Source organism: Mustela nigripes, chromosome 7 (genome assembly GCF_022355385.1).
Source record: "Mustela nigripes isolate SB6536 chromosome 7, MUSNIG.SB6536, whole genome shotgun sequence".
NCBI lineage: Eukaryota > Metazoa > Chordata > Mammalia > Carnivora > Mustelidae > Mustela > Mustela nigripes.
In genome coordinates this window covers 129,631,548-129,654,230 of record NC_081563.1, presented here as the reverse complement: position 1 = coordinate 129,654,230, position 22,683 = coordinate 129,631,548, and the positions used below count along the sequence as shown (strand labels likewise).

At 52.6% G+C, this 22,683-nt stretch overlaps 1 protein-coding gene across 1 annotated transcript; it reads right to left on the bottom strand.

The window, feature by feature from the left end:
* Positions 1–2,201: 2,201 nt before the first annotated feature.
* On the bottom strand, positions 2,202–4,173 carry CEBPB (CCAAT enhancer binding protein beta). The gene has a single exon (XM_059407220.1). It carries the CDS (start codon positions 3,876–3,878, stop codon positions 2,838–2,840), a length of 1,041 nt encoding a protein of 346 aa, XP_059263203.1. The 5' UTR covers positions 3,879–4,173; the 3' UTR covers positions 2,202–2,837.
* Positions 4,174–22,683: the final 18,510 nt, after the last annotated feature.

Genomic DNA, 22,683 nt, shown 5'->3' with positions numbered 1-22,683 from the left:
TCAAATCCCTTGTCTTTTGCTTCCAAATTGTGAAACTGTGTGCAAGTCACTTAACTCTGGCATTGGGGGTACCTGAACTTGGGGCCAGGCAAGGAGTCATCAGACAGGGCCCAGGACTGGGGAAAGGGGCTAGGATCACAAGAGGCTCTAGACGCCAAGCTTTCCCCAGAGACCTAGGGGTCAGACCCAACTCTGTAACTGGCTTCACCTCATTCCTTGAGCACTAACCCCACTTCTGTGGGCCGCAGTTTACTTTTATCAAATGGGTATTACACCTTCGCTGGAGTGTTTCCGGAGATTATATCCAGATGTGAGCGTGGAAAGGGCTCCAAGACAGTGCTCAGGAGAAGGAAGCCTGGGGTCCCCATGTGGCTGGGCGGCTCCCCTCTCACCTCGGAGCAGCAGCCACCAGCCAACTCTCAGTGATCAAGAGGAAAGTGGGATGGGGAAGGTGCATTTCTGAATCATGACCTCCCCATCCCCAGCAGGACTGAGCCCCCTCCTTCCCTGGCATCAGGCTCCCAGCCTTTGCCCTCAAGCCCAGGTGCTGCTGCTGGTACTTGGCGGGCCCAGGGATATAATCAGTCACCCGCCCAGCCAGGACAGAGCGGAGATCTGCTGGGGAGTGGGAGGGACAATGGAGGCCCAGGACCAAAGTGAGATTTTCTGTGCCCAGTGCCCGTCCAGCCCCCGTGCCACAAACAAAAGGTTGGGGTTAGGGGGGTGGAGTTTGCCTGGCCCCTCAGCTCCTTGACTGTAGGAGCTGCTTATCTCTGCCTCCCTTATTCGAGGCTCCCACAGCAAAAGCACATCCAGGCCCCCAGAGGGAAAAGGAGGGAAAAGCATGTCCTCTTCTAAAACCACCATACCAGCAGCTGTTTCTTGACCCCAGGCTGCCCCAGGCCCTTGGCAAACCACTCTCTGAAGCGCCCATCTGACCCCACCCCTGAATTCCTAGGACAGGGGAACCCCAAACCATCTTCGTACCCTTAGGGATGTGACAGAAGTCTGCTCCATGGCTCTAAAAACTGGCCTCACTATCATACCCACCTGTGCCAAGGTTGTTAGGAGGCTTACATGCAATGCATTAGGTCCAGGACTTACTGGACACCCGACCCCTGGTAGGCACTCACCACACTCTCGCTGCACTGAAGACTGGTTGCCAAATGCCAGGAACCTCCCAGCAAAAAATAATAACAAGAGTAAACGCTTACATAATACCTCCTGTGTGCCAGGCCCTGCGGGATGCCGAACGTGTACCCACACTAAGCCCTCCGTGTCCATCCTCAGCTCTCAGGAGCGCTGTCCAGGGCTGGAAGGGCCATGGGGGTGCAGTGCAGAGGGGTGGGAGGGTATCAGGGGGCAGAGAAGCAGAAGACTCGCCAGAGGTCCCTTCTGTCCCAGGGAATCAGAGACAATGGTCCCAGGTTCAAACCGGGCTCAGCCACCATGAGCAAGCACGTAAGGCTGGAACTTGGTGTCCACACCTGGGCAAAGAAGGCAAGCTGGTAAACCTCCTGCCCCAAGGAAGGGGAATGGAAATGTAGGAACCCTTCCCCCACCTCCCTCCACCTGGCCCAGCTTCTCCCCTCCGGCAGGCCAGGGACACACAAACACAAGCTCGCCCACACACCCAGGCTCCTCTTAAAATAAATATATACACACACAAAGTATTTTTTAAACAGCCCGCCCAACTACACTCACCAAAAAGAATCTGCCCCAACTTGGGCTCAACGGGACCAAGACCCTCTTCTCCTACATAATGTGGCCTGCTGGCCCGATCCCCAAACACTGTAGAGAGGTCACAGAGACCCCCCTGAACCCAAGGCTGGCACTCAGGACCAGCGGGCGGTCCTAGACCTCTCCCCAAGCAGGGTTCCCAGTCACTCCTCCTCAGCACCCAAGGGCGCTGAGTCACTCTGAGAGGCTGACCCAGCACTCCTCTGCCTCCCCCCACAAGCCTGGCACCCCCATCTCCAAGCACAGCCTGTGGAGGGAGTAGCAGAGGAGGAGAGGAAAAAGAAACAGCTGTAACACCCCCACCCAACCACCAAAAACGCCAAAATTAACAGGACCCCCCCAACACACAAGAACCTCCCCCACACACACACCAGGAAAGCAAATATAAAATCATAGAAACCAAAAATAAAGAAAAAAAAAAAATCAAAAGCCAACTACTGCCCCCAAAAGGCCTTTACCCATTCTTAAAAAAAAAAATAAAATAAAAAGTTTATTAAAGTGTTCTTAATGCTTGAAACGGAAAAGATTCCCAAATATACAGACGCCTCTTTTCTCATAGAAATAGATTATTTTTTATAATACAAAAAAAAAAAAAAAGACCAAAAAACAACAACAACAACAACAACAACACAACATCAACAACCCCGTAGGAACATCTTTGAGCGATTACTCAGGGCCCGGCTGACAGTTACACGTGGGTTGCGTCAGTCCCGTGTACACACGCGTTCAGCCATGTTTAAACCGATTGCATCAACTTCGAAACCGGCCCGCCCGCCGGCGCCTGGAGAGGAGGCAGGGGGAGAGGCAGAGAGTTTATCATTCATCTGTACACATAGACATTTCTTCTTTAAATAACACCACGGGCGGGCGCCCCATCTGCATGTGCGGTTGGTTTGGACAAAAATATAGATATATATATAATAAAATATTAAAATTACCGACGAGCTCCCCGCGCTGCCAAGTGCCCCAGTGCCAAAGTTTTGCCGGCGCCACCAGGGGCGGGGGCGGGAGCGCGGGCGCTTCCCGGAGTCTCCGCGGCCGCGGCGCGCCCGGCAGCGCGGAGGCCGGCCGGCAGGGGGACGCGCGCGGGGGCCGCGCTAGCAGTGGCCGGAGGAGGCGAGCAGGGGCTCGGGCAGCTGCTTGAACAAGTTCCGCAGGGTGCTGAGCTCGCGCGACAGCTGCTCCACCTTCTTCTGGAGCCGCTCGTTCTCGGCCGTGAGCTCCAGGACCTTGTGCTGCGTCTCCAGGTTGCGCATCTTGGCCTTGTCGCGGCTCTTGCGCACCGCGATGTTGTTGCGCTCGCGCCGGATCTTGTACTCGTCGCTGTGCTTGTCCACTGTCTTCTTGGCCTTGCTCTTGACCTGCGAGGGCGCGGGCGCCGCCCCCGCATAGCAGGCGGCCGGGGGCGCCTTGGCGTCGGCGGGGCTCGGCGTGCCGGGCGGGCTGGACGACGAGGACGTGGACAGGCTCCCGCTGCTGCCGCTCGGCACCGCCTGGTAGCCGAGGTAGGCGCGCAGCGCGTACGGGAAGCCAGCCGCCATGCCTGCGGCACCGCCGCCCGGCGCTCCGGCCTCCTCCTTCCGCTTGCAGTCCGCGGGCTCGAAGCCCGGCTCCGCCTTGAGCTCGGCGGGCTGCGGCGGCGGCGGCGGGGGCGGCGGGTGCAGGGGCGCGAAGCAGCCGGGGTGCAGTGCGCCCTTGGCGGCCCCCAAGCGCCCCAGGCTCACGTAGCCGTACTCGGATGCCTTCTTGCAGTTCTTGCCCCCGTAGTCGTCGGAGAAGAGGTCGGAGAGGAAGTCGTGGTGCTGCCCGGAGGAGGCGGGCGCGGGGGCGGGCGCGGGCGGAGCCGCCTCGAAGGTGTCCGTGGCTGTGGCCGGCGCCGGGGCCTGCGGCGCGCCCAGCGGCTCCAGGTACGGGCTGAAGTCGATGGCGCGCTCGTGGTCGCCGATGCTACCCAGCTCGCCGGCGGGGGGGCGCGGCCCGGGTCTGGCCGCGGGGGGCGCCGCGGGGGCCGCCTTGCCGGCGTACGCAGCAGCCAAGCAGTCCGCCTCGTAGTAGAAGTTGGCCACTTCCATGGATTTAAAGGCAGGCGGCGGCGGCAGGGGCAGACATGCTGGGTCCCAGGCCACCAGGCGTTGCATGAACGCGGGTGCCCGGGGAGGGGGCCTGGGGCTGCCCGCTCCGGCCGGCCCGCAGGTGGCGCGGCCTCCTGGCTCCGAACTGTCGCCGCTGTGTCGCTGCTTGCTGCTGCTGCCGCCGGGGTGGCCGCTACTAGTGCGGGGGCTGACGGCTGGACCCTCGCGTGGGTCCTCTTCCCGGTCCCGTGCGCGGCTCTGACTCGCTAAAGTTTCTCCTGAGCCCGGTTATTTATAAAGCGGCCCATGGCAACGGCTGCGTCACGCTGGCAGCCTCCCCGGCCCCTCCCGCCGCCGCCGGGACGCTGTGTGGCAGCCCGAGACCCCCGGGGGGGCGTCGGCTGGGCACGGCGGTCAGACCCGAGAGCAGGAGTGCGCCTTCGGGGTTCGGTGGGCCCCGGGGGGCGGCCTTACGCCCCCTGCCCACCCCCACCCAGCCGCCGCGGGATTGGGAGCGAAAGGGGGAGGCGCGACCCCGCCCCCGGACCGCCCCCTCTGGGCTGGAGGCTGTACTGGAAGGGGGGGGGGAAATCCGTGGAGGGGGCAACGCGATCGCCTTCCCCCACCCAAAACACGGCCGCTGCCCGCCCCCTGCTGGAGGAGGCCGTGGCTTCAGGATCCGCGGCGCCCAGTCCGGACGCCCCACGGAGGAGACGCTAGCGCGCCGGATCGCGGAGACCCCAGTTCCCCCCGCCCCCCAGCTCTGGCTCCTGGAGAGGTGACCCCGGGCGTGGCCCCGCCCCCAAACTTGCCCCCATCCCCAGCTCTCGGAAGGAGGGGATTCCACGCCGGTGGAGACTCCCCTCCTAAAGCCACATCCAATACAAGGACCCTGGTCGGGGGGCATGATGGGCTGTTCACGGGAGCACTCCACCCGGGTCTCTAATGCCGCGACTGCGCCCCTCCCCTAGCCCCGCCCATCGGACCCGCCCTCTTCCTTAGACCACACCTGGGTCTTCTCTGGCCCCACCCGACCCGGACCCGGGCCCAGGAGGTGGAAGGGGGCGGGGGTGCTAGAATCTGCCACACGATGTGACCTTGGGCGAGTCGCTTCGCTTCTCCAAGCTCCGTCCATGAAGGTGCCGTTACGGTTATTAACTGTGTTACTGTCTACGCCACAGGTTCCCAAACATAAGGCTTCATTTTTAAGTCCACTCTGGGAGGCACATCAGAAAGAAGCCACCGCCCCCCACACACACAGGGTAAGAAGCAGCCCTGGTGGGGGGCTACAAGACACTCAGGGTCACAGGGCCTCGTTGCCCACCCCCCCTAGTCTCCAGAGCTCTTGTCAGGGCACCCTAAGGACCTATTTGCCAACCTGAGAAAAATTTACTCCTGAGGCTGGGGTGGGGGTGTCAAGCCAGACCCCACCGAGAGCCATGTAGGAGAGAGAAGGGATTTTCCCCGTTGTCACCAAGTCCCCACTTTGTACTGAGGGTGGGCCTGGCCCCAGGGTCCACTTTTCCACCCTGGCGGGAGGATGCTTCTGCTACTCCTGCTACACAGAAGGGAAGACAGGCCGGGGCCCATCCTGGATTGGAACAGGGGGCTGCATGGGCTCAGCCCCATTCCTAGGCCATTTGGGCAGCTCCCTGGGCCCACCCCTCTGCCACTCCCAGCCCAGGCCGCCCAGGCAGGAGCTCCCAGCCTGCCTGGGGATAACCCCCGGCCCACTGACCCCAGCCCTGGCCCTGGCAGGCGGGCAGGCATTGCTCAACCTTCAGTGTTATCTGCTGAGCTGGGGTGACCTCCGCCCCAGAGAGCTGGAGAAATGACATCTCCAAGCGCCCTTGGGGGGTGGGGGGAGCAGGGAAGAACAGGATGAAACACTGACCGTGCCCGCTGGCTTTCAGGGCCTTCCCAGCAGCCTCTGGGACAGGGAGGGATCTGAGGCCCCAGGGCTACTCAGCCAGGCCTTCCAAGCGGCAAAGTGGGACGCTCAGAGTTCAGCAAAGTGGGACGCTCACACCACCTCCAAGAGGCCCTCCTGGCCCCACCTGCAAGTGAATTTCCTTCCCAGCCTGTCACCAGCTACCATTATCCTACTTGTCCAGTCTACCTCAGTCTCCGCCCCCGCCAAAACCTGCCCATTCCATGAGGGCTGGCCTGTGAATACTGGACCTCCTTGCCTGGGCATGACCAAAATTTACCAGTGGTGATTGCATCTGCTGTTCCCTCGGACCAAGAACACTGTTCCCCTAGCTCTGCCCAAGATAACTCCTCAGGGTTCAGCCCAAAGGTTACCTCCAAGAAGCCCTTCCCACCGAAAGTCAGACCCTCAGTGGCTTCTTTCACTTTCCTGTATTCTCTTTACAATCAAAATTGTCTCCCTTATGCATGTGGCTTTCTGTCCCCACTGTCCCCTCCCCATGCCATCCCCATTAGGGCAGGTATTTTTGTTTAGTTCATTGATGTGCCCCATGCCTAGAACAGTGCCTGACACAGGAAAAATACTCAATGTATGAGGAAGCGGAGAAAGCCCATGTGCTGGGCTGTGTAACCTCGGGCAAGATGGTTTCCCTCTCTGGGCCTCAGCAGCCCCCCCCAACACACACACACACACACACACACACACCCCTATCAGGGTTCTGGGGAGACTGCAGTGAGACAGTGAGATCAGGGGTTCTGAAGCTCATTAGAGGATTTGCTGTGTGTCCTCAAGCATCTTCCACCCTCTCTGATCCACATTTTAAGCTCTCCGCTTGTATTAACTCATTTAACCCTCTTGAAAACTTAGAGGAAGCAGGTCCTGTTACCTCCACTTTACAAGTGAGGAAACTGAGGCCGACATCACATTTAAGGGGGGGAAAGGACTAAAACCTTTCCAGGCTCACCTTCCCCCTTTGGATTTATAATAAATCATAATGGGTCTGGGGATGTCAACCCCATTTTCTGAGTGAAAGAAGTGAGACCCAGAGGAGGCCACCCCGGGGTCACACAGTGAGTGGAGGGGCAACCCAATCCTGGTGACTGGCCCCCAAGAACCAGACTCACCCCACCAGGGTCTTGTTTGGCTGGCCTCCAGGATGGACTTCACCCACCAGACACTGAGCCTTTTTGCTGCCCGCCCTTCCCTGCTCCAGATTCCCTACTCTGGCCTGACGGAGAAGTCCATGACCACCGCAGTGCCACCCTCGGCGCGGGCACAGAAGCTGTGTGTTCAGGTGACGTAAGGCCTTGTGTTTATAAACCTCATTGCTCAGCAGGCCCTGCCCGCTGCCGCACCGTGAACACTCAGCCTCCCCTCCAAGGAGGGTCTGATGGGCACGGAACCCCTAGGGCCCAGGGGCCACCAGCACGCCCTGTGTCCCTGTGCCAGGGACAGGCCAGAAGCCAGGTTCCGCCTGACACCACCCACAATGCCCTCTCCCAGCTACCACCCCACCTACGTGTCTGTAGGAGCCCGGGATGGGAGAAGGTCTCAGATGGGGAGCCAGGAGTCAATCCAACCTAGAAACATGTTCAGCGTGACTCTCTGGCATTTTGCTTTATTGTGTGTGTGTGTGTGTGTTTTTTTCTAATGAATTTATTGCTAACATTTAAAAATCAGGAGACTTCACATCAAAATTCCAATTTTCAGCTTCTCTTTTAAAACCAGAACCCGTGGGCTGGGCCTATGTGGCTGCAAGTGTGGGCAGGAACCAGGCGGGGGCTGTGGAGGAACAGGATCTTTCCTACCCGGATACACCCTCCTCTGCCCCCAAACTGCTTTCAAAATCCCTTCTCCCAGCCTCTGCAGCTTCTCCTCGGCCCCATTTTCAGGAGGAGAAAACCAAGGCAACTTGCCCAAAGGGAGTCCCAGTGTCGCTCCCTTGGTGGAGAATGGTTAAAGGTGTTCGCAGGGGGTAGAAATCAGCCCGCGGGTAGAAACACAAGTCTGAAAAAGGAACCATCAGAGATGGTCTCTAGTGGATCTGGAATGGGGGGCTTGCAGGAGGTGAACTTCGGTTCCTGTTCTGTACCCTCCTAGCTGGGGACACTCCAGTGTGTCCTCTTGACCTCAGTCCCTGGTCTGTAGAGTGGGGTGATACTATCCCCCTGTCTTGGGCCTTCTGAGCCAGCAGTTGCCCCTCCCACTGGGCCACCATGACACATGGGAGTGCATCTCCTCAGCCCCTCAGAGGGCCTGACCCCAGTCAGTCCTGGAAGCCTCACAAAGTAGGCTGATGGGAAACAGGTCCAGAAAGGGTTCAGACCTTCCCCAAGATCACAGGGAACCAGTAAAAGAGCCAGACCCCTGATTCCAAGACTTTCCCCCACGATACCTCCTCTTTAAAGTCCACTTTCCCCATTTACCAATTGGGGCTGAAATTAGATCCCTGAGGGCTGTCAAACCAAATATCCCGGGACCCAGAGTTTTGGAGTCCGGGGAGGCGCTCAAGGCCAGCTGGTGAAACTTGTCTGTGCGTATGCTGCCACCATGTGGCAGGATCTGGGAATGCAGGAGTGATTTAAGTCAATCTTGTGGCTTTGGGATACAGAAGTCGGCACTGTGGCTAGGATAGATAGCCACAGGACAGGAGAAGGCTCCTGCAAGAAATTAAAATGTCCAACGGACCAATGTCTACAGACAAAAAGTGCTCATTTTCACTTAGTCATTCATCATATATTTTTTGGCACCTATAGTGGCTTGTGCCCTAGAAGGAGACAGAGCGATTCCTATTTTCATGGTGTTGACATTCCCCTTGGAGAAGACAAACAAGAAACAAGGTCAATGAGTAACAGATACATTGTGTTAGATCCTGGTAAACACCCTGGAGAAAAATACAGCAAAGGAAGGGAATGGGGGGGTGGATTTTAATTTTACATTAGGGAAGTCGGGGGAGGCCTCCCTGAGGTGACATTGGAGCAAAAACATGAACACAGATAGCTGTGGGGAGGGTGGGCCCCGCAGGGGGAACAGCACGTGCAAAGGCCCTAATGTCAGAGCCTGCCTGGCCCATGCAGTTGCTGTAGGTGAAGAAGATGGACAGTAGGAAGAAATTATTTCAGAAATAGTGGGGGCCAGGGATGCCTGGGTGGCTCAGTCCGTTAAGCGTCTGACTTCAGCTCAGGTCATCTTGGATCCTGGGGTGAAGTCCAGCATCGGACTCCCCGCTCAGCAGGGAGTCTGCTTGTCCGTCTCTCTCTGCCCCTCCCCCTGCTTGTAGCCTCTCTCTCTCTCTCTCTCTCTCAAATAAATAAATAATTTTTTTTAAAGGAAGAAAGAAATAGTGAGGGCCATATCACACAGGGTTTTGTGGGGCACTAAACAGACTTCGGCTTTTACTCCAGGCTAGCTGGGAGCCATGGAGAGTTCTGAACAGAAGAGGAACAGGATCTGACGTGGGTTCTAACAGAATCCCTCTGGCTGCAAGTGGGAAGTAGGGGGTGGTCGCTACTAGCAGTCAAGGCCGAAGCGGGGAGCCCAAGGAGGAGGTAACCCCAGTCCATGCAAACAGCTGATGGGACACTCCCCCAGCAGGGTGGCTGTGGAGGTGGTGAGAGAAGGGGTCAGGTTCTGAATCTTTTTCTGAAAGGAGAACCTTCAGGATTTGCTGATAGATCCAATTCTGAGACAGCCACACTCCCCATGGACAGCTTCATGGCCATTTAAAAGGATACAGTATTTGACTTCCCGAAGCACAGACCCCCCCCCACAGGAAAGAAGTAGATAAATCAGACGATGTCAAAATTAAAAATTTCTGTGCAGCAGAGGGAAAAATCAACAGAGTCGTAAGTCATCCCTGAGGAATGGGAGAAAATACTTGCAAATCATGTATCTGATAGGTTAATATCTAGAACATGTAAGAAACTTCCTACAACTCAGCAACAGAGGAACAACCCAATTAAAAATGGGGGGAGGACTTGAAATCGACATTTCCATTTCTCCAATGAAGATAGGTGAATGGCTAATAAGCACATGAAAAGATGCTCAACGTCACGGATCCTTAGGGAGACACAAATCCAAGCCACCACGAAAAGACCCCCCCATACCCACTGGGATGGCTACTCTCCAGAAAAATGGGAAATAACAAGTGTTGGTGCAGATACGGTGAAGATGTCGGTGTGAAAGCAAACTGGCGTAGCCACTGTTGGAAACAGTATGGCGGTTCCTCAAAAAAATTAAAAATAGAACTACCATAGGATCAGGTACTTCCAATTCTAGCTGTATGTCCCAAAAGAACCGGAAGCAGGGTTTGGAGGACATGCACGCACACCCATGCTCATCACGGCGTTATTCACAACAGCCAAAAACGTCGAAGCACCCAAGCATCCATTGACGTATAAATGGATAAGCAAAATATGGCCTCTACAAACGACAATTATTCAGCCTTTAAAGGGAAGGAAATTCAGAGATACTACAACATGGATGAACCTTGAGGACGCGACGCTAAGTGAAATACACCAGGCACAAAAGGACAAATACCGTATGAGTCCACTTAGATGAGTTCCTGAGAGCAGTCACACTCATAAAGACAGAAAGTAGCATGGTGGATGCTAGGGGCCAGGGGTCAGAGGGGTCGGGGGTTGTTTAATGGGGAAAGAGTTTGATGAGAAGCTTCTGGAGACGGATGTTGGTGAAGGCTGCACTACGTGAGAATGTACTTAATGGCACTGAACTGTGCATTTAAAAATAATTAAATTTATTTTTAAAATAAATGTGCATTTAAAATAATTAAAATTATTATTTTAAAAATAATAATGAACAATTTCATGTTATCTGAATTTTACCACAATTTAAAAAATAAATCAATAAAAAGGACAAGGCAGATCTTCAGATGTCAACATGGGAACGTACCCAAGGGCCCAGTGAAGTAAAAGAAGGATGTGGCGAAGCAGGATCCTGGTCGAGTTATGTTTGTCTTGAAAATATTGGCCATTAGTTAAAGAAAAAATGTTTTTCATTATACGTAGTGTTGATGGTGCAGGAAAACAAACACTCTTACAAACGTCTAGTGGCCGTGTTAAATGGTGGAACCTCTAGTTGTAATTTGGCCCAGAAACGTCGCTGAGCCCAGAAAGGCTGGGCATTTATACTACAAAGATACAGCTGCACGGACAAAAATGGACATGGTCATAGCAGGAGCTTGTGGACAGCATCGGGAGCGCCCATCACGGGGGTGGGGGGCACTATGCTGCTTCTGGGGCTGAGTGATGAGGGAGAGGACCAAGGGAGAAGATCTAGACCCGCACTGTCCCATAGAACTTTCTGGGATGATGGCAATATCCTACATCTGTGCTGTGTCATAGGGGAGCTACAAGCCACCTGTGGCCCGTGAGCCCTTGAGGCTAGTATGTGATGGAGGAAATGAATTTCTTTATTTTATTCCATTTTAATTACATTTAAATAGCCTCCTGTGTTTAATGGGTACTGTGCTGAACAACACACATCTAGAATCAAGATCTAGGAGGAGACCATTAAGAGGACAAGGCCAAGGGTGGGCCGGGAGGTGTGGTATGCAAACCCCACGGAATTGAGAGGAGATGCAGGAATTCATTCCTGCGTGTGTTTGTGGAGGTTTCTCCCAATGGAAGGGCCACCAGAAACTGGCGACCAGGGGCAGCCTAGGGTATGGGGTGCTCTGAATACTGTTGTGTGATAACACACCCCGGAACTTAGTGGCTTAACACAATCGCCATTTGGTTTGCTCCCCATCCTGTGGGTCAGAAATCTGAGCAACTTCTCTCTGCTCCAGGGCCGGCTGCTGCTGGAACGTTCAAGGTGACTCCCTGACCCCTGAGTGTGACATCTCAGCTAGGATGACCGGGATGGCTGATGGCCAGCTGGGGCATTTATCTGCCAGCTTAGTCCTCAGTCCCTCTGTTCTGCATCATGCAGTCTCTCCCTCCCACCGTGGTCCTCCCAGCACAGTAGCTACACATCTTATACAGTCGCTGGCTTCCCCCAGAGCAAAAATGAAAGATGCCAGGCCTTCTTTAGGCTTTAGGCTTAAGTCCTCACCATTCATCCTATTGGTGGGAGCCACTAAAGTCAGTCTTCTGCAGGAAGAGGGGGGCTGACGTGGGAGGTGGGAGGAAGCCCTACATTTTTTTTTCTAACTTTAACCCACTGAGCCAGCCAGGTGCCCCTTTTCTTTCTAACTTTAAAATGTTCACAATGGATATGAGTTACCATATTATTTGTCTCGAGTTTAGAAAGCCATACATTGCATGGTCCTGCCTCCACAACTTGGCCTGTGCTGTTCCCTCTGCCTCAACACCCTTCCCTTCCACCTGCAGCTGAGACGATGCCTGGAGAAACCTTCCCCGAATACCCCAGTCAAATGACTCCCTGTTGGCTCTGCACTCCCCCCCCTCTATGCCTCTAGGATCTCATTCTGCCCCTACTGGAGTTAGTTTTGGGTAATCTGCCTCTCCCGGAAGCCCCTTCAGGTCAACCCAATCTAGGTCATGTCTGTACACACATACACACACACTGAGTAGGTGCTCGGTGAATTCCGGCCCCAAACACTTGCCCTGACCCACCATCTCCCCACCCCACGGGACCTTTGCTCGCATCTGTGGGTGCACTGTCCAGAATCACCACCAGGTGGCAGTCGAGCCCAGCCTCCAACCTCCCCAGCGCCTTTCTGAACCAAGAAAGACCCCGCACGTTGGAAAGCTGAGAGGTCACCGAAGGCCAGGGCAGGGGGTCCCAAGCCTAGCTTTGAGGATAAATTACCCATCCCAATTGTCCATGCACCTTCTCAACTTCACAACTTGCCTCCCCCTCAAGCAAGCGGGCTTTAAGACGTACCAGCCTTATTTAGGAGGACCCACCTACAAAATCTTGAACCAAGAGAAAGATACCAGACACAAAAGAATGCACCCCGCGAGCTTCCTTTGGTATGAAAATATTTTTTCCAGGGGAGAGAGACCTATTCAAGTTCCTTGGCCATTTCTGAGTCAGGTTCTTTATGCTTGTGCTTTTGAACTTCACTTAATTTAAAAAGTCCTTTCTCGGGGCGCCTGGGTGGCTCAGTGGGTTAAAGGCTCTGACTTTGGCTCGGGTCATGATCTCGGGGTCCTGGGATCGAGCTCCGAGACGGGCTCTTTTCTTGGCAGGGAGCCTGCTTCCCCCTCTCTCTCTGCCTGCCGCTCTGCCTACTTGTGATCTCTGTCTGTCAAATAGATAAATAAAATCTTAAAAAAAAAAAAAAAGTCCTTCCTCACCTCTGGCATTAAGTCACTTTCTATTCTTCTATTAATGTGAGAGGGCTTTTTTGGAGTAAAGTATATATAATATTTATCATTTTAACAATTTGTTAGAGTATGATGCAGTGGAGTTAATTACATTCACAGTATTTTGTACATAATCACCACTATCAATACCCAAAACCTTTCCATCATCCCCAACACACACTCTGTCCCTACTAAACAATACCTCCCCATACACCCTTTCTTCAGTTTCTAGCAGTCACTGTTCTTTCTGTCTCTATGAATCTGCCTATTATTGTTCTTCTGTGTCTGGCTTATTTCCCTTAGCATAACACTTGCAGGATCTCTCCATGTCGTAGCATGTGTCAAAACCTCTTTCCTTTTTTTAAAGATTTTATTTAGAGAGTGTGTGTGTGTGTATGTGCATGCAGGGGGAGAGGGAAAACTTCAACCCAACTCCACGCTAAGCACAGAGCCCGACACGACCCATGAGATCATGACCTGAGCCGAAACCATGAGTCAGATGCCTAACCGACTGAGTCACTCAGACGCCCCTAGATTAATTACTGGAGAAACATCAAGTAGCTATGCTGTGGGAGATGGAGAATCTCATCCAGGCACTGAGATACACCGAGCCCTGAGTCCTGCCCTCATGGGGCTTACAGTCTAGTGTTAGGGCAGGTCGGGGGAGACAAACACCCGTATGGGATCATTTCAGGTACTGATAATACGATAAAGGAAAATAAAGCGGGAGCTCGATCTGTGTCAGTGGCAGCATTCTTAGAAGGCATGTCTGAGGAGGTCCGGGAAGAGGCCAGAAGGAGCCGCATCTGGTCTATATAGACTGCATGTAAAATACCAGAGGAAGATCCTGACACATAGTAAATGCTCAACTAACAGGGGCTCACAGCTCTATCCTACCGATGTGTTTCCAGGTTTGCTGAGAGGCACATGTCCTGGGCTACTGTCACATTTCCTCCTCCCTTGCTCCCTCCAGCTTAGAGGCAGCAGCGGCTTCTGCTGAGAAACTCCGAGCTTTTTCATACCCTCTTTTTTGACTTTTGGGCTCCTCCACCACCCCCGTCACCAATTCCTTACAGGAAAATCTCTCTGCTTAAATGCACAGTGGTTTCCTTTCTTGAGGCAAGGAAGGGATCTGAGAGCAAACTGGCAGTTGAACAGCGTAGCAGGCTTTCACAGCCCCTTCCCCCTTCTTCCCTGGTGGCCTACAGGCAGGAGAGGCTGCTGGGGGCTGGGGATCAGGCCTGGTTTTGTCCTAGCTCTGCCAGGTGTCAGCTCTGCAAACTTCATCAAGCCAGGTTCCCTCCCTGAAGCCTGCTTTCTCACCTGTCCTGTGGGGAAAAGGGCTGTACTCATTGGGACAGGGTGTTCCGAGAATTTGATGGGGTGTGGCATGGACAGCCACAACCGTAAGAAAGAATATTAAAGAGGAGACTTCCCCTACCACCTGAAAAAGGCACATGCCAGTATAAAACAGTGGGGTCCTGGTGCACAGAGACACGCGCCAACGAGGGAACGCAGTGGGGTGGGAGCCGACCACAGCTGTCTGAGAACCTCAAGGTCTGGATCACAGCCCGCCCGGGAAAGGAAAGATGCTTCAGGAGATGGTGTTGGGAAACTGCCCCCCCCCCAAAAAAAAACTGTGAACAAAGGCAGACTCTTCACATGGATTAATGTCTTAACACAGAGGGGGAACACCATAAAATGAGTCAAGTTACAGACACATGGTGGAATACTGCTCAGCCATAAAAAGGAATGAGATTTAGGGGTACCTGGGTGGCTCAGTCATTTGAGCCCTACACACTGTGGGGTGTCTGCTTGAAATTCTCTCCCTCTACTCCTCCCCCAACACGCTCACGTGTGCTCTCTGTCTCAAATAAATAAATCTCTAAATAAAACTAATCTAATGAATGAATTCTCTCATCACATCCTCACTAGACATCCATATGGGCAGATGAGTTCATATGTTATAGAAGAAGAAACGGAGGCTCAGAGAAAGTCCCAATGCGCCCTCCCTTACCTAGCTAGTAAGTACGGAAGCTGGAATTCAAACCCGGGCCACCTCCTCACCTTGGTGCCTTCCTTCCAAATCTCCTTGCTCTGCGGCTGTAGATTAATTACTGGAGAAACATCAGCCCGCCTGTACCGCTCCTGGAAATTTCCAGTGCCTTGCCAAGCTGGGCTACAGTTTCACTTTATGCCAGGAGGGGTCGCCAGAGAGTTCCTAATGGTGACAGTCCAGGGTCAGCACCCCAGAGCATGAAGGTGCCATCGTTTATCTAGTGACCTTTAGGATATCTCCAAGTCTGTCTTCCATAAACCAAGGTGCAGCTCTATCCTAGCACCTGTGGTCACCAGCTCCAAGGTGAGAATCTCTCTGGGAATGGATTCTTAGAAATGGCGTCGGAAGAGGAGTGAACATCTTTGAATTGCTCAAATCCCGGGAACTTGCTAAGCCTGATTTACAGCTGAGGAGGATGGGGCCCCCAGAGGATGGGAGCCACAGAAATGGGTCACCCCGGATTGTTTGCAAGTACAAGGCCAGTTCTGAAACCGGCTCCTCTGGCTACAGACTTTTCCCACCGCACTCTGTCGGAAGCTCCCACCTCGGCACAAGGGCGGTCCCTGCACTTTTATATGTGTGCGGACCTGTGTCTGACCATTCCTTCTGTCATTCAATCATCTGTCCACTTACCTAACAACTACATTGGTAAGATACCAGATCCATGCTGTTCGAGAATGGCTCCAATAACAAGTGCTTCCTAGATAAGAAAATAATTCATCTTCCTTTCTTACATTAATCTGAAGGATTAATGGCATCAGGCTTCATGGTATCAGGGACCTGGACTCTTCCTTTTTTTTTTTTTTTAAAGATTTTACTTATTTATTTGTTTGTTTCTTTAGAGAGCACGAGTTGGGGGAGAGGCAGAGGGAGAGCCACACTGAGCACAGAGCCCAACATGGGCTCCATTTCATAACCCAGACATCATGACTTGAGCCAAAATCAAGAGTCAGATGTTCAAGTGACTGAGCCCCCCACAGGCGCCCCAGGATCCAGACTCTTTCTATCTTAAAGCTCACCCATCTTCAACTGGCAGCTTCCATCTCATGGCCCAATGTGGCTGCCCTAACACTGCTATTACATCTACATTCCTGCCAGTGGGAAGTGGAGAAAAGGAAGCAGGAACCAGCCTCTTTAAGGGCATGACCCAGAACATTTTGTGCCACTTCCGCTCTCATTCTAATTCCGCCAGAATTTGTCACATGTCCTACACTGCTGCAAGGCAGGCTCGAACAGCGGTCAGTAGCTAACATAGCTGGGCAGCTGGCCACGCTGCTAAAACTCGGGGTTTATAACCAATGAATATATCGTCCACCCCCTGCCACCCACACTTTTTCTGAGCACCAACCATGTGTGAGAGAAGTTGCCGCAGACTAGATATAGCCCATACTTTGGAATTTGATTCATCTTGGGTTCAATTGCAATTCTGCCTTTCCCCACTGTGGGGCTCTGGGCCATACTATCCTCATTTATAACCTGGAGGTAAGAGGGTAAGTATGTTCATGCCATGTGAGCACATGTGGACTGAGCATTGAGCCTGGCACACATCTGGCACCAAAGGAACAGCACCTGCTTTCCAATGAGCTAGACCCTGAGCTGGGCTCCCGGGGGCCAGAGGTGACTCAGCAGAGGCCCTGCCCTCAATTCCAATGGGGAGACATTACCAGGCAGCCTCCGGTTAAAAAAAAAAAGCCAAATGACCGGTCAGCGTATAATCCCAATGCGTCAACTGTGCGTGAGTCAGAAGCAGTTATGCCCACAAGTCGTAAAGTAGCAGCTGGACCCAAGATAACTGGCATCCTTCCAACCCCACCCCCCCACCCCCGCCCTGGCCCTGTCTTAAAGAAGAGCAAACAGAGCTGAGGGACGAGCCGTGACCACAGCGTGACTCCACGGTTTTATTTTATCAGTCTTGTCCTAATAGGACCCGTGGGTTAGTTCCAGTTTGGAGCGATCATCAACAGCCTCGCTGAGCCTCCCTGCGCCTATAGGAGTGACAGTTTTCCGGGGTCGCTGGGGAGAAACAGAATTGCTGGGGTGAACTAGAAGCCCAGAGTGTGTTCCGGTTGCGGCAAAGGCGGGTGTCTCTCCCCAGCTTGCTTTCAGATCAGTTTCTCAGCCTCAGCACTGGTGACATTTTGGGCCAGAGAATTCTCTACCCTGTGCATGGTAGGACAGGTAGTGGCACCCCTGGTTTCTCTACCTGGGTAGAGAACATGTCCTACCATGTCACCACCCCCCGCTGTGACAACCACAACCACAACTGTCTCAGCATGTCACCACCCCCTGCTGTGACAACCACAACTGTCTCAAGACCTTGTCAAAAAGGGGTCAAACATAGCCCCAGGATGGAAACTACTGCTTGAGGTCTACAGAGCCTGCAAATAGGAATTCTAAGCACAGATTCTTTAAGCAGATTTATGCTTATGGATGTGAAGGATTTTCTTCTCTTTGGGCAGGTAGGATTTTTTTCTCCATGGAAGGGGTACAATGACCTTGGTAGTCACTAAAGATTTCAGGTCATTATGGCTAAAATTAGTGGTATTTGAATATGGATAAGAGAAATTATATTAGAATCTTCTGTGAATCTTAAATTTCCTCATTTTGAAACCTGTTTCAAACCCATGGCCACGTATGAGAATGTCTTTGTTCTTAGGAAATGCACACTGAAGTATTTAGGAGTAAAAGAACGTTGCACCTGTAACGGACTCTCAAATGGTTCAGAAAAATTATAAGCACACAGAGAAAATGATAAATCAAGTGTAGCAAAGTGTTGATGATTGGGGGATCTGAGTGAAGGAGATATGGAAGCTTACTGCACTATTTTTGCAACTTCTCTGTTAAAATAAAATTATCTTAGAAATTATGATTTTAAAAGGATCTTATCATACTCACCTATGTTTTATTCTAGTTTTTAAAACATGGTTTTAATCTGTTATTCCCTGGACTCCGAATTACTCCTGTTCCCTGAATAGTACACGGAGTTACATTCACACTTCATCATCCTTGATCTCACCACACCTGCTGCCGAACATACCCTCCTTCCCTTTTCTCCCTGACAAAATCTTACTCATCTTTGGGCAAGTTAACTTTTCTGAGCCTCAATCTTGTTTCCTATAAATGAGGCCAAAAAGCAAGTGTACATAAGATATCCAGCACACAGAAACAGCCACCTTCAAACACCAGTCTCCCACACTTTTCTCCCCAATCCCACGCTGATCTTGATCCTTATACTCTGCCAGTAAGAAAAAAGATGTAAAACAAAAACAGATGTATTGGTTTCCTATAACTGTGAAGTCCAAAAGAAGATCACACACAGTTCAGGTAAGGTTTGCTCTGGGTATTTATTTAATGCTAATAATAATAGCTATAATTTATTGCCAGGCACTCTTCTAACCACAATGTATTTATTAGCTTATCTTCACAACAACCCCCAAAGCTAGGCATACTCTTGTTACCCCCATTTTGCATATTAGGAAACTGACGTCCTAAGAGAATAAATAATTTGCCTATGGTCACACAACATACAAGTTGTGGGGCTGAGACTTAAAACAAAGTCTGGCTGACTGGAAAGGGGTACCGCTTTCAGGTAAGGTTTGATCCAGCCTCAAAGATCTCACCAAGGACCTGGTTTCTCTTGGTCTTTCCTCTTTCCCTTTTCCAGGGAACTCACCCTAAAGATTACCCCCTCATGGCTGCCAGCAGATTCTGAAAAGACTTTCTTTCTCATTCACATCCAATGGGGTAAAAGCATCTATTTCCCAAAATGTTCAGATTCCTGGATCCATGAAATTCCATGGCAGGATCCTGAAATTCACTCTGACTGGGCCACCTGAAGTCACACACCCATCTCTGAACCAATCACTGTGTTTCAGGTGGCTGGACATCTCTTGGCTTATATTAAAGACGTGGAGTCCATTCCATGCAAACCACAGATGAGAAAGCAGGCAAGAGAGAGTCCTCCAAAAATTCAGAGTATTGTTTCCATGAAGGAAGGGGAATGGGCGTGGGCACCCAGAAGCAGATGTCTCCATTCCCATGACTCACACATACAATAAAACACTTTAAAATTGGGGGCGGGGGGAGAGGAAGACTTAATTTGAGGATGGCTGTGCCATAGCCCAGGCACGCACCACACCGTCTGGTCTAGTCAGTGTAGTCTGGCCATGACCTCCAGGGAAGGAGGCCTTCCTGTCTATAGCCACTCCCTGTGGTGCTAGCAGGGCCAGGAGGCAGGCCCCCTCAGGGTGTTGGCAAACAGCCTACAGCAGGCCAGAGCACAGCATGGGACACTTCCTTCCGGGTAGGAGGCCCTGCTGGGAACAGGGGAGATGGAAAGGAGATGTTCCCATAGACTGACAGAGGGAGCAAACAGCCCAGCTGGGCACACAGGGCATCTAGAGGTAGCGGGATAGCTGGCAATGCTGACTGCATAGCAGCCCCCCATCTCTGAGACTCTTCTCACAGCCAGGACACTCTGACGTCCTTGGTCCTTCCACCAGGCTAAGACATGGACCTTCTTAGATCCCTATGGACCCTAGTCCCACTTTTTCTTAACAGCCCACACATTCAGTCAATCATGAAAGCTAGTAAGCCTCCTTCCCACCGCAGGGCTCTTGCACTGGCTTTTTGCTCTGTCAGGAACACTCTCCCCCTACAGTCCCACATGGCTCCCTCCCTCCGCTCCTTTAATCTGCTCACCTTCTATCTTTAGTCTATCACCTTCTCCATGAGACATTCCTTGGCTTCCATAGTTAGCTATTCAACCTGCCCTCCAGCCCCCACCTTCCAATCCGCCTTACCCTGCTTTGTTGTGTTTTCTCCCCCCCGCCCCCCAAGCATAGTTTAGAGCATAGTTTAGCACGAGTGATTATTGTCCATCTTCCCCTTCTATCCTCCACCCCCGGCTGTCAACTCCAGGAGGCAGAGATTTTTGTCTTCTTTCTTTCCTGTTACCTAGAGCAGGCCCTGCCTTGTAATACTTGCTCAATAAATATTTGCTGGGTGAATAAATGAAGGTAAAAATGAAACTCTGAGTGAAGCTCGTGTTTGCAGTCAGTTTGTGTGGTGCGGAGCCTACATAAATACGCACGAGGCAGGAGCTTAAACATTTCCCCTTAACATAGGGCACTGTGTGTCACTAGGAACGTCTCTCAGGAATGAGACTCCGTTCTCCCCAGGTCCCTCAGCCCGCAGCATGGGGCTGGCTCGGGGCAGACCCTGAAAACACTCACCCAGCACAAGCACACCCAGAAGGTTGAAGAGGAGGCATAAAGAGGGGGGAGAAGGAAGTCTGCTGGCACAAGCCCCCATCACAGCCTCCCTTGACCTCCAGCCCCCTCAGCCATCAGCCCTGTGGACCCTTCTTTTTTTTTTTTTTTTTTAAAGATTTTTATTTATTTACTTGACAGACCGAGATCACAAGTAGGCAGAGAGGCAGGCAGAGATAGAGGAGGAAGCAGGCTCCCCTCTGAGCAGAGAGCCCGATGCGGGGCTCGATTCCAGGACCCCAGGACCACGACCTGAGCCGAAGGCAGAGGCTTTAACCCACTGAGCCACCCAGGCGCCCCCCTGTGGACCCTTCTTATTCATCTCCCTGCCCTCATCTAATGCACCTCCTCTGGGCAGCTAGAGGGAGCTTCTCAAAGCACAAATTGGATCTTCTGCTCTGCGGGGCACCCTGGTGCTGCCCTTGGAAAGGGCAAGATTTCTCTGTAGGGCCCCAAGCACGTCCAGGCCCCCATGGAGCTTCCATTTCTCTGCAACTCTCATGCTATACCCCGGCCTGGCTTACTGTCTTTTCTTCCATTCAGTGAGTAAAACAATCTCTCACCCCTGGGTCTGTGCACAGGCTAGGCCCTGTGTCTGGAAGACCCTCATACCTCACCTGACTCCCTTTCCCCCAGCCAGTTCTTTCTTAACATCGGATGTCAGCTCAGGCATCCCCTCCTCCAGGAAGCCATCTCTGATTTCTCATCCTGAGGTTGGTAGCCATTACATATGCATTCCCACAGCTCTCTGTCTGCCTCTTTCACTCATGCATTAATTCAACACTTATTTGGCCTAAATGATGCCAAACAATCTGGCTCCCTTGTACCCCTCTGATCCCACCTTCCCCCTTTTTCTCCACTCACCCTCTGCCCCAGCCTCATAAGCCTCCTTGCTGTCCCTTGAGCACACCAAGCATGCTCCTGCCTCAGGGCCTCTGCACTTCTTCCTCTCTGGGTATCTTCTTGGCAGCTCCTTCCCTTCCTCAAGGTCTCTGCTCAACTGGCACCTCCTCCGAGAGGCCTTCTGGACACCTTCTGCTCCCCGTCTGATGAAGCCCTCCCTGTCATTCTCCACCCATCTCCGCAGCCTGCTTCACTTTTCCACATCATTGGTCCCTACCTGAAATTAGATGATCTTTTTACCTGTTTGTTGTCTGTCCTGCTTACAAATCTAAGGACAGGGCGCCCACATGTCTTGTTTGCTGCTGCACCATCAGCATTTTGCACAGTATCTGGCCCACAGCAATTCTCAGCAAAGATCTGATGAATAAGTGAATGGAGCCATCCAGATCAACGAGACTTGAGGCAAGCCGGCAGGGGCTCCATCCCCCAACACTGTGACACCTTGTGGGGGTGTCCATCTCGGGCAGCTTTGCAGCCTGAGTCTCAGAGCTAGGAGGAACTGGAGAAGAGAGACTGCAAGGGGGAGAAGGGGCCAGCCACATACCTCTCCAGGGAGACAGTTCACCAGGAAGCAGGTACAGCAAGTGCTAAGGCCCAGCAGCAGGATGACAGTGAGAGATGTGAAGACACATGGCTGGAGAGTCAGCAGGGCCCAGACCAGCAGGGCCTTGAACGTCAGGTGAGGGTGTGGATCTCGGCCCAACACCTTCATTGTCAAGTATAACACACAAGGAAGGTGATGAACATTTTCCTGCACTGTCTCCTCACTACCTCTCATTGTGTTCATTGTGAACCTTATGAAAGCCTATGACACACTCTCTTTCCTTTTAACAAAGGAAAACGGACCTACATAGGCTCAGACACAGAGCTGTGAGACTCCAAGTTTCAAAGGCTGAGCTCCTTCCATGGCCCAGCACTGCCTTTGACATTTGCACTGTCTGCCCATTCCCACCATGGGCACATGATGCTGCCTCTTCCCTCCTTACTGACTTTGCTCTAACTTGGTGATCAAAAGCACATGTCATCCTCAAGGCCAGAAAAACAACTTGATGCCCACTTGATATCTCTGCTCAGAACATCCAGCGTGCACCTCACACACAATATGCCCAAAACAGAACTGCTGTTCTCTCCCGCACCCCCAACGTGCTCCCACTGTGTTCTCGCCCAGCTCAGTCAATAGCACCTCCATCCTCCCAGTGGCTCAGGCACCAGGAACCTGAAACTTCTATTTCCCTCACCCCACTCCATCTCATTGATCAGCAAATGCTGGCCACTCCACCTTCAAAAACACATCCAGAATCAACCACGTCCCCCACGTCCACAATCACGCTGGTCTGACCCTCCATCCGCTCCTACCTGAGCTATCGTGGTCACCTCTTCCTGGTGTCCTGCCTCTGCACCGTCCCGGAGTCCA